This window comes from Gopherus flavomarginatus, chromosome 25 (assembly GCF_025201925.1).
Source record: "Gopherus flavomarginatus isolate rGopFla2 chromosome 25, rGopFla2.mat.asm, whole genome shotgun sequence".
NCBI classification, from domain to species: domain Eukaryota; kingdom Metazoa; phylum Chordata; order Testudines; family Testudinidae; genus Gopherus; species Gopherus flavomarginatus.
In genome coordinates this window covers 974072-986903 of record NC_066641.1, presented here as the reverse complement: position 1 = coordinate 986903, position 12832 = coordinate 974072, and the positions used below count along the sequence as shown (strand labels likewise).

The 12832-nt window shown below is 49.1% G+C and overlaps 1 protein-coding gene across 3 annotated transcripts in view; it reads right to left on the bottom strand.

Moving 5' to 3' along the window:
- Window positions 1-11313, bottom strand: part of ARHGAP27 (Rho GTPase activating protein 27) — an 81744-nt gene extending 70431 nt beyond the window's left edge. Inside the window, exons 1-3 of one of the 3 annotated variants that reach the window (XM_050935068.1) lie at window positions 10748-11313; window positions 9512-9749; window positions 9208-9262 (exon numbers count right to left, since the gene is read on the bottom strand). In XM_050935068.1, coding sequence (XP_050791025.1) covers window positions 9208-9219 — 12 coding nt within the window. In that variant the 5' untranslated portion in view covers window positions 9220-9262; window positions 9512-9749; window positions 10748-11313. Of the gene's footprint in view, window positions 1-9207; window positions 9263-9511; window positions 10350-10747 lie in introns of those variants that run through there. The other 2 variants (XM_050935067.1, XM_050935069.1) reach the window with 2 other exon arrangements.
- Window positions 11314-12832: the final 1519 nt, after the last annotated feature.

The window sequence follows — 12832 nt, the reverse complement described above, 5'->3', positions numbered from 1 at the left end:
ACTAGATGTCAGTGTTAAAAAGGTGGCATCCCTAAGTGCCCTTGCTTTAAGCCAGCACTCCCCCTGCACCTCGGAGGCTGACGAAGTGGGTATTCACCCACAAAAGTTCATGCTCCAAAACTTCTGTTAGTCTATAAGGTGCCACAGGACTCTTTGCTGCTTATACAGCTAAGGGTAGCATAAAATCCCTCTTTACCCTGTAAAGGGTTAATCCCTCCTTTACCTGTAAAGGGTTAAGAAGCTCAGATAACCTGGTTGGCACCTGACCAAAAGGACCAATAAGGGGACAAGATACTTTCAAATCTGTGGGGGAAGGTTTTTGTTTTGGGTTCCTTTGTTCTCTCCAGGTCAGCAAGAAACCAGGGCAGGGAAAATACATCTCCCTAAGCCATATCTGAACTAAGCATCTAATATTACAAAAATAGTAAGTAGTAGCAAGAAAATGCGTTAGATTATCTTTTGTTGTAGCTTGTGAATTTTCCTTGTGCTAAGAGGGAGGTTTATTCCTGTTTTTGTAACTTTAAAGTTTGCCTAGAAGGGAAATCCTCTGTGTTTTAAATCTTTTTGTTACCCTGTAGAATTATCTTCCATCCTAATTTTACAGAGGTGATTCTTTTATCTTTTTTTTGTAAATAAACTTCTTTTAAGAACCTGATTGTTTTTCAGTGTCTTAAAGACCCAGGTTTAATCTGTACTCATTTTGTAACCAATTGGTTAGAATATTATTCTCAAGCCTCCTCAGGAAAGGGGGTGTAGGAGCTTGGGGGGATATTTTGGGGGAATAGGGCTCCAAGTGGCCCTTCCTAAATGTTTGTTTAAATCACTTGGTGGTGGCAGTGATACCAAGGGCAAGGAAGGAATTTGTGCCTTGGGGAAGTTGTAAACATGAACTGGTAAAAATAAGCTTAGGGGGGTTTTCATGCAGGTCCCCACATCTGTACCCCAAAGTTCAGAGTGAGAAGGGAACCCTGACATGGTGGGATAATTTTGAACCGGAAGCACAGGCCTGAGGAGTTTAAAAACATTTTTTCTTTTGACTGCTTAAAAGCCAGGAAGGTGTTTTTTTTGGTAGCTGAAAGCAGCTGGAGTTTTTTTCTCTACCTCAGAGCAGAGTAGTTAAGTCCTGCAAGGGAATTCACAACCTGTTTTTCTTTTTTTTTTCCTTTCTAGATCTCGGGTTAAGCGAGGCTAAGTGTAGAAAGGCGAGGATGACAGAAAGTGACATCCAGAAAAAAACAGAATTAGCCAGATTGGAAGCTGAAGAGAGACAGAAAAAACATGAAAGACAGATGGCCTTTAAGCGTTTGGAGTTGGATGCAAAGGAGAGGAAACAGGCAAAATGCTTGGAGGCAGAGGTGAAAACGAAACGCTTGGAGGCAGAGGCGAAACGCTTGGATATCGAGTTAGAGGTGAAGTGCTTAGATCTGGAAAGGGCTAAGCTGGGTCTACCAGATAACTCTAACAATCCTTCTCCCAGTGCCGCTCCCCATTCCAAAAAATTCCCCACCTACAAGGCAGGCGATGATACAGAGGCCTTCTTAAAAAATTTCGAAAGAGCCTGCCTTGTGCACGGCATCTCTACAGACCAGTATATGGTGGAGCTGAGGCCGCAGCTCAGTGGACCCTTCGCAGAGGTGGCAGTTGAAATGCCTAAGGAACACATGAACAGTTATGAACTTTATAAAAACAAGGCCAGAATTAGAATGGGGCTAACACCTGAGCATGCCCGTCAGCGGTTCAGAGCCCTGAAGGGGAAACCAGATGTGGCATTTTCCCGACATGCCTACCACATTGTAAAAAATTGTGATGCCTGGATATCAGGAGCAAGTGTTAAATCTCTGGAAAATCTGTCCTTCCTAATGCAAATGGATCAGTTCTTAAAGGGTGTTCCTGAGGAAATAGAAAGGTACATCCCAGATGGGAAGCCCAAAACTTTAATCAAGGCAGGGGAGATTGAAACCAAATGGATGAAGGTGGCAGAAAAGAAAAAAACACTAGTAGCAGGAGGGAATATCAGAAGGGGAAACCTGAAACAAAACCCTACCACCAGGGGCAGCTCAAGGCCCTACCTACGTCCCAAGGAAAACCCCAAACCCTTTACCAGTGACCAGTCAGCTGGATGATGTTTTAAATGTAATGAGCTGGGGCATGTAAAGGCCAACTGCCCAAGAACCCCAACAGACTGCAGTTCATTAGACCAGAATCACACCAAAGGTCCCCAGGCCCAGATTCCTCTCAGATATCCTCAGAGCAAAGGGAAAACGGAAGTGTGGCTGGGAAGAAGGTTAGCACGTGGAGAAACACTGGAGCACAGGTGTCAGCTATCCACCAATCCTTAGTAGACCCAAATTCATCAACCCAGAGACCTAGGTCACGATTCAACCCTCCATGTAAAACTCTCTAAACTTGCCTACAGCCAAGTTGCCTGTCCAGTACAAGGGCTGGTCAGGAATATTGGACTTTTGCAGTCTCTGATGATTATCCAATTCCCATGCTACTGGGGGAAGACTTGGCCAACCATGCGAAGCTAGCCAAGAGGGTGGGAATGGTCACTCGCAGCCAGGCTAAGCAAACCTTCACACCTAGCTCCGTTCCTGCGCTTTCTACAAGGGTCCAGTCTGTGTTACCCGAGACTCAGACTGAGGTGGTGGAACCAGACCCCACGCCAGTGTCTGTGACAGCAGTAGTGGATCCAGTCGCACAGAGTCAGTCTCAAAAATCAGAACTGGCAGAGCAACCAGCACCAGAACCATTCCCAGCACTGAATCCAGCACTTGCAACCCCGTCTACAACTCCAACGCCAGAGGGCACCACGAGCCTTCACTGGCAGCAGCAGATAAACCTACCCAAGGGGCTCAGCCGGAGCTGAAACACAACACAGTGCACCAGCGGAGAGCGGTTCACAGTCAATGGAAACAGCCCCATCCCCTGCATCGCTTCCAGAAGGACCAAGCCCAAGTCCACAATCCAATGAGGAGCTGATATCTCCAGCATCAAGGGAACGGTTCCAGGCTGAGCAGGAAGCAGACGAAAGCCTCCAGGAAGCTTGGACAGTGGCACGAAGCAACCCACCACCTCCCAGCTCTTCTAACCAATCCCGGTTTGTTGTAGAACAAGGACTTTTATACAAGGAAACTCTTTCTGGTGGACACCAGGAGGACTGGCCTCCTCAGAGAGAGTTGGTAGTTCCAACCAAGTACCGGGTAAAGCTCTTGAGCTTCGCCCATGATCATCCTAGTGGCCATGCTGGGGTGAACAGGACCAAAGACCGTTTGGGGAAGTCATTCCACTTGGATGGAATGGGCAAGGAAGTTTCTATCTATGTCCAGTCTGGTGGGGTGTGCCAAAGAGTGGGAAAACCCCAAGACCAGGTCAAAGCCCCTCTCCAGCCACTCCCCATAATTGAGGTCCCATTTCAGCGAGTAGCTGTGGATATTCTGTGTCCTTTTCCAAAAAAGACACCCAGGGGAAAGCAGTACATACTGACTTTCATGGATTTTGCTACCCGATGGCCGGAATCAATAGCTCTAAGCAACACCAGGGCTAAAAGTGTGTGCCAGGCATTAACAGACATTTTTGCCAGGGTAGGTTGGTCCTCCGACATCCTTACAGATTCAGGAACTAATTTCCTGGCAAGGACCATGAAAAGGCTGTGGGAAGCTCATGGGGTGAACCACTTGGTGGCCACTCCTTACCACCATCAAACAAATGGCCTGGTGGAGAAGTTTAATGGAACTTTGGGGGTCATGATATGTAAATTTGTAAATGAGCACTCCAGTGATTGGGACCTAGTGTTGCAGCAGTTGCTCTTTGCCTACAGGGCTGTACCACATCCCAGTTTAGGGTTCTCACCATTTGAGCTTGAGCATAGTCACAAGGTTAAGGGGCCATTACAGTTGGTGAAGCAGCAATGGAAGGGGTTTACGCCTTCTCCAGGAACTAACATTCTAGACTTTGTAAGCAACCTACAAGACACCCTCCAAAACTCTTTAGCTCTTGCTAGAAAAAACTTAAAAGATGCTCAGGAAGAGCAAAAGGCCTGGTATGAGAAACATGTCAGAGAGCGTTCCTTCAAAGTAGGAGACCAAGTCATGATCTTGAAGGCGCTCCAGGCCCATAAGATGGAAGCATTGTGAAAAGGGCCATTCATGGTCCAAGAGTGCCTGGAAGCTGTTAATTATCTCATAGCATCCCCCACCTCAAACCTAAAGCCTAAGGTGTACCATGTTAATTCTCTAAAGCCCTTTTGTTCCAGAGAGTTAAAGGTTTGTCAGTTTACAGCCCAGGGAGGAGATGACGCTGAATGGCCTGAAGGTTTCTACTACAAAGGAAAAATGTTGATGTGGAAGAGGTGAACCTCTCCATGACCCTTGGACGTCTGCAGCAACAGCAGATCAAAAAGCTGTGCCCTAGCTTCGCGCCGATGTTCTCAGCCACCCCAGGATGGGCCGAACAGGCATACCACTCCATTGACACACGTAATGCTCGCCCAATTAGAACCCCACCCTACCGGGTGTCTCCTCAAGCCAAAACTGCTATAAAATGGGAAATCCAGGACATGCTACAAATGGGTGTAATCTGCCCCTCTAACAGTGCATGGGCATCTTCCGTGGTTCCAGTTCCCAAGCCAGATGGGGAGATACGCTTTTGCGTGGACTATCGTAAGCTAAATGCTGTAACTCGCCCAAAACAACTATCCAATGCCACGCACAGATGAGCTATTTGAGAAACGGGGATGTGCCCAGTTCATCTCCACCTTAGACTTAACCAAGGGGTACTGGCAAGTACTGCTGGATGAATCTGCCAAGGAAAGGTCAGCCTTCATCATCCATGCAGGGCTGTATAAATTTAATGTGCTCCCTTTCAGGCTGCAAAATGCACTTGCCACTTTCCAAAATTTGTAGGTAGTCTCCTAGCAGAATTGGGAAAATCTGCAGCAGCCTACCTTGATGATGTGGCCATCTTTTCTAATTCATGGGCAAAACACCTGAAGCATCTGCAAAAAGTCTTCAAGCGCATAAGAAAGGCAGAACTAACTGTTAAGGCTAAAAAGTGTCAAATAGGCCTAAACAAAGTGATTTACCTTGGACACCAGGTGAGTCAAGGAACTATCAACCTCCTACAGGCCAAGGTGGATGCTATCCAAAAGTGGCCTGTCCCAGTGTCAAAGAAAAAGGTCCAATCCTTCTTAGGCTTGGCCGGATATTACAGGCGATTTAAACCGCACCACAGCCAAATCGCTGCCCCACTGACAGACCTGACCAGAAAGACACAGCCAAATGCAGTTCAGTGGACTGAAGAGTGTCAAAAGGCCTTTAACCAGCTCAGAGCAATCACTCATGTCTGACCCCGTGCTAAGGGCCCCAGACTTTGACAAACCGTTCCTAGTAACCACAAACGCATCCAAGCGTGCTGTGGGAGCAGTTTTAATGTAGGAAGGACTGGATCAAAAATTCCATCCTGTCGTGTTTCTCAGCAAAACACTGTCTGAGAGAAAATGCCACTGCTCAATCAGTGAAAAAAAACGTTACGCCATTGTATACTCTTTGAAGAAGCTACGCCCATACATTTGGGGACAGCGTTTCCACCTGCAAACTGACCATGCTGCGCTAAAGTGGCTTCACACCATCAAAAACAATAACAAAAAAAGTCTTCGGTGGAGTTTAGCTCTCCAAAGTTTTAATTTTGAAATACAACACATTTCAGACGCTTCTAACAAAGTGGCTGATGCACTCTCCCATAAAAGTTTCCCAAAATCAACTGGTTAAAATCATCCTTAAAATATAAAAACTATTGTTAGGTTTTATATAATCAGTAGTGTATCTAGAGGTTCATCTGTCTTATTAATTCTGTTTATTCCTAGAGCTCCAGGAAGAAATCACAGCCAGTGTGGAGAAGGCTGTCCAGCACGGTCTGTGATTTGGGGGGCGTGTCATAAACATGCAGCTAAGGGTAGCATAAAATCCCTCTTTACCCTTTAAAGGGTTAATCCTTCCTTTACCTGTAAAGGGTTAAGAAGCTCAGATAACCTGGTTGGCACCTGACCAAAAAGGACCAATACGGGGACAAGATACTTTCAAATCTGTGGGGGAAGGTTTTTGTTTTGGGTTCCTTTGTTCTCTCCAGGTCAGCAAGGAACCAGGACAGGGAAAATACATCTCCCTAAGCCTTATCTAAACTAAGCATCTAATATTACAAAAATAGTAAGTAATAGCAAAAAAAGGTGTTAAATTATCTTTTGTTGTAGCTTGTGAATTTTTCCCATGCTAAGAGAAAGGTTTATCCCTGTTTTTGTAACTTTAAAGTTTTGCCTAGAGGGAAAATCCAGTGTTTTAAATCTTTTTGTTACCCTGTAAAGTTATCTTCCATCCTAATTTTACAAAGGTTATTATTATTATTATTTTTTAAATAAACATCTTTTAAAAACCTAATTGTTTTTCAGTGTCCTAAAGACCTAGGGGGTTTAATCTGTGCTCATTTTGTAACCAGTTGGTTAGGATATTATTCTCAAGCTTTCCCAGGAAAGAGGGTGTAGGAGCTTGGGAGGCTATTTTGGGGGAGGTAGGGCTCCAAGTGGCCCTCCCTAAATGTTTGTTTAAATCACTTGATGGTGGCAGCGATACCAAGGGCAAGGAAGGAATTTGTGCCTTGGGGAAGTTTTAAATCTGAACTGGTAAAAATAACTTTAGGGTTTTTTTCATGCAGGTCCCCACATCTGTACCCCAAAGTTCAGAGTGAGGAAGAAACCCTGACAAGGGGCCTTTAAGGAACTGGGGCAAAAATCTGTCTGGGGATTGGTCCTGCTTTGAGCAGGGGGCTGGGCTAGATACCTCCTGAGGTCCCTTTCAACCCTGATATTCTGGGTGGGTACTCAGAGCCTACAGGTTCAGTTTCTGCTGATCCCAGCTGTTTGGTGCAGCTGGAGCTGGGCATGGGGGAATGTGGCTCGGTGACCTTTTCCTGTCCCCCATCATGGGCTGGGTTGGTGCCAGAAGGTCCTGGTGTGCTACAGAACTGTCGGCATGTCCCTTTGGCATCGCTAGGGAGGAGAGGGAGAAGCAGCAGCAGTGTAAATCAGGCAATGACTCAAACTGGCTGCGAGAGCTGCAGAGCTGACACAATGATTAGTTCTTTGGATGTGGGTCATAAAAGAGCCCAGCCTCCCGCTGCATTCATCCAGCACCTAGCACAATGGGGCCCGGGCCCTGACCGAGGTCTCCGAGTGCTGCGGCAATAACATAATGACAGGAAAACAGCATTTCATCCTCCCACAGGAGCCAAGTCACAATAAAGCGACGTGTTCTTCTCGACTGCTGCCAGGAAAGCCAGCAAGATGTGTAGCCGAATCAGCTGTGGGATAGAGAATAACACAAGGGATAGCCTAATGGCTTGATATGGCTCTCTGGGGAGCATGGATGCTGTGAGCTGCACAGGTCAGCCCATCTCACAAGGGGAACTGCAGAACTGGAGGGGCTCAGAGAATGATCATGTACCTGGGAAAACTCCCTGTGCAGAGAGACTGAAACAGTTAGGCTTGTTAGAAAGGAGACAAATAAGAGGGGACATCATAAAAGTCTGTACATAATGACTGGTAGAGAAGGGAGATTGGAGCATCTGTTCTCCCTGTCTCATAAAAACGAGAGCAAGAGGACAATAAATGTCATTAAAATTCAAACCCTATCAAAGGAAATATCTTTTATGCTCAACATGAGATTAGACTGTGGAACTCTCTGCCACAGGAAGATGTTCAGGCCAAAGGCTTAACAAGATTAAAAAAGAGATTGCATATAAGAATTTGCAGAGTTAGAATAGTTAATACTAACTAACATTTGGGGAAGTGTATTAAATCTCTTGGCTTAAACTCAGACGCAATCTCTGACTATCAGAGCCCAGGAGAACTCATGGATGATTTAGTTGGGGATGCATGACTTATTTGGGGATTGGTCCTGATTGGACTAGATGACCGCCTGAGGTTCCTTCCAACCCTGATATTCTACGATTCTATGAGAGGGAAGATTATCCCCCCATCTGCTACTACAGGGTTCTTGCACCTTTCTCTGCAGTGTTTGGTGACACTGAGCGGGAGGCACCTCAGGTCTGACCCAGCCTGGCAGTGTTTGTGCTAGACACACACTGTCCATGAGATGGTTTTCCAAGGTAATTTAGTTTCTAGTTGTCTCTCTGCCTTGGGGAGCTCGGGAATGGCAGACAGGCAAGCAGGGCCTAGGCTAGCATCTTCTTCCAACAAGGAGAACAATAAGAAATGCACAGGATGCTTCAGGATGGGCTGCCTTTACTCCGCTCCCCCCTGCATTCTCCCTTTCACCAGATACCGCAGGAGATGGTACCATGGCGTGCTCCAGGCATGGGACTGCTTGGACCAAATGGAGCCCCGCTGAATGTGGATCCAAGGAGTGGGACAAGAGGGACCATTAAATCGTCTCATCGGAGCTCCACCACGAGCTAGGCTGGAGAACATCCCCCTGCTCCCCAGGCAGCGAGCCTATTTATCCATCCACAGAAGCTCAGCTCCAGTGCACCTGCTGCTCAGAGGCACAATCCTGTAGTGCTGCCGTCACTGGGAGGGAGTTTCTCAGCAGAAGCAGGATCTGGCTCCACATTTGCGCCCCCCCACCTCCGTGCTTCCCCCCAGCCTGCTGGCTGCCCTGACACTGCACAGGACACCGGTGCAGTGAGCCCAGGGGACTGGGGGAGAAAATCCTTCAAAAAGCCCTTCCCCAAAGCAGGGAACGTCTCCTGATGGGTCTGGGATTTTCAGAAATGGTTCAAAGGGGGAGCCATGTCAGCCCCACAATTGGAGCCTTGGAAACCCCACTCCTGGTGCCTGACGTGAAGCTCCCAGGCCAGCCCAATGGGGAGGCCTCTCATCAATTGCCCTGATGGCTGGGGAGCTGAGCACAAGCATCAACCCTTTAAAAATTCTAGGATCAAACCCAGAGCCCCCAGCAGCACAGCCTCCAAACCAGTTTGCTACAGCACTTGCCATTCACTCATGTGTCTCAGATCCAGATACAGCCCAAGACTAAATACGCCCGAACATGGTAACACTGACTAGACTCATGTGCATGCCCCATTGTAAAGTCAGATTATTATCTGTGAAGCCATCGGAATTGCTAACCGCGGTGAAATGTTTAGCATTTGCTGCTCTGCAATTCTGTAATTATACAGTGGCTTATGACTACTGACCTGGAAAACCATCAGACTTCATTTGGCACCTGTGTGTCAAACTCTTTCATGGGAGCTGTAGGACGAAAGAGAAACCAGTCGCCAGGTCTGAGAGGAACTCCAGCTCAATTCCACCAACAGCTATTGATCCCGGCCAGCTGCCTTGAAGATTACACTCCCTTCCTGACTTTGCATTCTCTTTCAACAGCGTGAGGGAAATCAAGGCTCTGGCAAAGAGCTTCCCACCCCGAGAACTTTCTGAGAGTCATCCAGAAACCCGGCTGTTCAACACTCGGCCCCGCTTGGAAATGCCCGGTGCATTTACCTGTAGGCTCACATCTTGCTAGCTCCTCTCCCGCGTGGTCACTATGGTGGTGTTGCACCAGTTTCCATTTTCTGCATTTCCGTGGCACTCTGGTGCCAGCTTTGCTGACTGCTAGAGAGCAGCTTGCAACGGCCCCTACGCCTGCCGTGGCAGGAGCGGCGCAGCAAACTTGTTTCTGTCTGCGCGTGTTGGTGACTAAAGCTGGTCTCAACTTGCCTTCTGCTCACTCCCTCGTTTCCTGTTGAACAATACAGAGAGCGAATTCACAGAACTGAGATTCTCACCAACTTCCTCACATCAAGAGGATGTGCAGGTTAGAACAGGGGAGATGACAGCAGTGCAGAAAATTCTTCCTGTAACCACACTGCGTGCCTGTCCCGTCCCAGCACTGGATCTTCCTTAGGAAACTGAAACCGGCCAGCCCCAAGAGAGCTGGTTTCCTTTGCATCCCATCAGACCCTTGTCTGCTAAGGAGCACAAGTTTTTCTCCAGCTCCTGACACAACTGGAACTGATCACGCCACATTAGAAATGAGGTCTGAGGACAGCACCAGACTACAGGGAAAATGGCTCTGATCCTCCTCTCCTGCATGCAATACATTTACTGCTGGTAACTCAGAGAAAACAAAAGCCCTTTGCAGCAATGGACAGCCACTCCCAGAATTTCCCTTCCTGCTTCCCCTACTGGCATGTGTTGGGCATCTTGCAGCTTCTCTCTTCTCCTGGGGCAGGGGCTGGGGTGAGCTGGTCGGGAAGGAGTTCACCCAGGGGAGCAAGTTGTGTCCCATATCTCTGGGATTTGTGCAGGGCTGAACTGTGAGGGGGGGAGTTGGTGCCATTTTCTCTCTTCCCACCTCCAGGAGAAGGGGCTGGAATGTGCAGGAAGCCCCACCCCATGGGATGGGGGCAGGGCCAGGGAAGGACAGCAGAATGCCTCATTGGCTTGTTTTGTGTCGTTTGATTTAGACAGCGAGGCTCAGCCCCCAACTTCCCAGTAAGGTGCTTGCCTGAATTCAGCAGGGCTGCTGGCGGGGTAGGGGGGGAAGTGGAGCAATTTGCTCCAGGCCCCAGGCCCTGCAGGGGCCCCCACGAGAATATAGCATTCTATAGTATTGCAACTTTTTCTTATGGAAGGGGCCCCCGAAATTGCTTTGCCCCAGGCCCCTTGAATCCTCTCGGTGGCCCTGGAATTCAGCCCAGCACTCCCTGGTTCCCACAGACACAAGCACTGGCTGACCTCAGATCCACCTGAAAGTCCAGTTCGCTCTGCACCGTTCATGCTGTTTCTCTGCCTGTGCCCTCCGCTCCATGTGAGCAACGAGGAACCGGGCCAGCTCTCACACCAGGCAGGATGGATGCTGCAGGGTCTGGGCTGCAAACACTGCACGGGGACGCTGGGCTGCTTCCAGTGGTTTGAAAACAAGGGGTTAAGTTTGCTTTGCCTGAGCTGAGCCCCTTTACGGCCCAGTAGAGGAACCAAGAAACCGCCATGGGGAGGAGCAGAGGAAGCACCTTCATTCCAGTGGGAAGAGGTTCCGGCTGCAGGAAGCCTGTGGCAGGGAGGTGGGGGCTCGCTCCAGAGCAGCAGGCTCCAGGCAGGCCTCTCCCTCCAGCCTCGGCATTCCCGTCCATGTCTTGGTGCCCAGCACTTAACATGTGACCCAGGCGCAGCGTCCCCAGAGCCACGTGCAGGTAGAGAGGAGCCAGGAACCATCCCTCCCCTGTTCCACAAGGCCTCTCCAGCCACCCCCAACCCACGGCCACTGCTCTGTTGCACTGAGGACCCAACCCCTGGGCACTCCCCGCCACCCACTCCAAAGCCACGGCAGTGGCTAAGCCGCTGCAACCCACCAACCCAGCCAGATCGGCCTCAGCATGGGGACATCAGACTCAGAACTCGGGGGAACGTAAAGCCATTCAAACAAGGGGGTGTCTGAGCCAGCAGGGATGAGGCTGCATGTGCAGAATCACCCAGCCAGGCACCAGTCCCACTCACTGGAAGGTTCATTAGCAGGGGCAGGCTCCCCAAGGTCCCCCTCCAGCCTACGGCTCCTAGTTCTTCTAAGCTGACCGCTCCCCCCCCTCCCTGGCAGCTGGCCCTGGTCCCCCACGGGCCCCACAGGCAGCAGAGTGCAGAGTTCTAGCAGGGCCGCCCCAGAGGCAGCTGGGGAGACAGGACCAGAGCAATGACGAGCTGACACGGGGCAGGAAGGGCTGAGGACAGGACATTCCTTCCCACAAGCCATTTGTCCCGAGTCAAGATTTTTTTCCCAAAACCAAATTAAAAAAACAACAACAGTGGGAAGTTATTTCCATTGTCCAGCCAACTCCGATCAGCCTCTTTTCTCACCTGGGGTGGGGGTTTCTCATTGCATCCCCGTGCGCTGATCCCTGAGCGAGTACAACCAGCACGGCGCTCAGAGACACGCAGGAGCACAGAGAGCAGGAGACTTTCCCTGTGGCGATTTAAAGCTGACTGAACAGGTTCCCAGTCACCTCAAACTCTGCAGAAGAAACTAGCCCTCCAGCAGGACCATCACAGGCAGGAGAAATCTGCTGTTACAGTGTCAAGGAGAGGACGTGATGCTCTGTACCTCAAATAGCACCTTGGACACCCCGAGTCACCACTGTGATAGGATTAGGATGTGTTTTGTACAAAGTTTGCCTTGTGAGGTACCATTTGAGAAGTCATGATCTGTTGAGTGTTATGATTCTGTTGGATTACATGTGTTACTGTCGTATCTGAAGTTAGGAAGTTTTCCTAGATATGTATTGCTAAGGTTGGGAGACACCCACAACTCGCCTTTCAGTGGCAACAAAGGAGCAACTAATATTGGCCAGACAGGTGTTGATGGCCCATCAAGAACAATCCACTCTCCCAGAGACTCCTCAGAGAGCACGTGGGCAGCCTGACATGTCACAGCAAGGATCTTTCCAGCTGGAGAGAAAGTATTCGTGAGCGTGGACATGATGGACATCACCACTTGGCCTCTCTCCTCCCCCTTCTCAACACCTGGAAGATTGACTGAAAGACAGAGAATGAACTGGGGAGATTGATCTCAGGCTGAAAGGGAATCCAGCCTGTGCAGTAAGAACTGTGAGCTGCCTGTAACATCAATTAGGGTGAGAAATTGCTCGATTCAAACCTTAAGCCAGGTCTATATTGGCACATTTTGTTGTTAAAACTTTTGTGGCTCAGGGGTGTGAAAAAAGTTTTAATGACAAAAAGCGCTGGTATGGACAGCGCTTCGTTGGCGGGAGACCCTCGTTGGGGTGGTCTTATTTTGTCACCGGAAGAGCTCTCTCTTGGCAAGAGCACAGC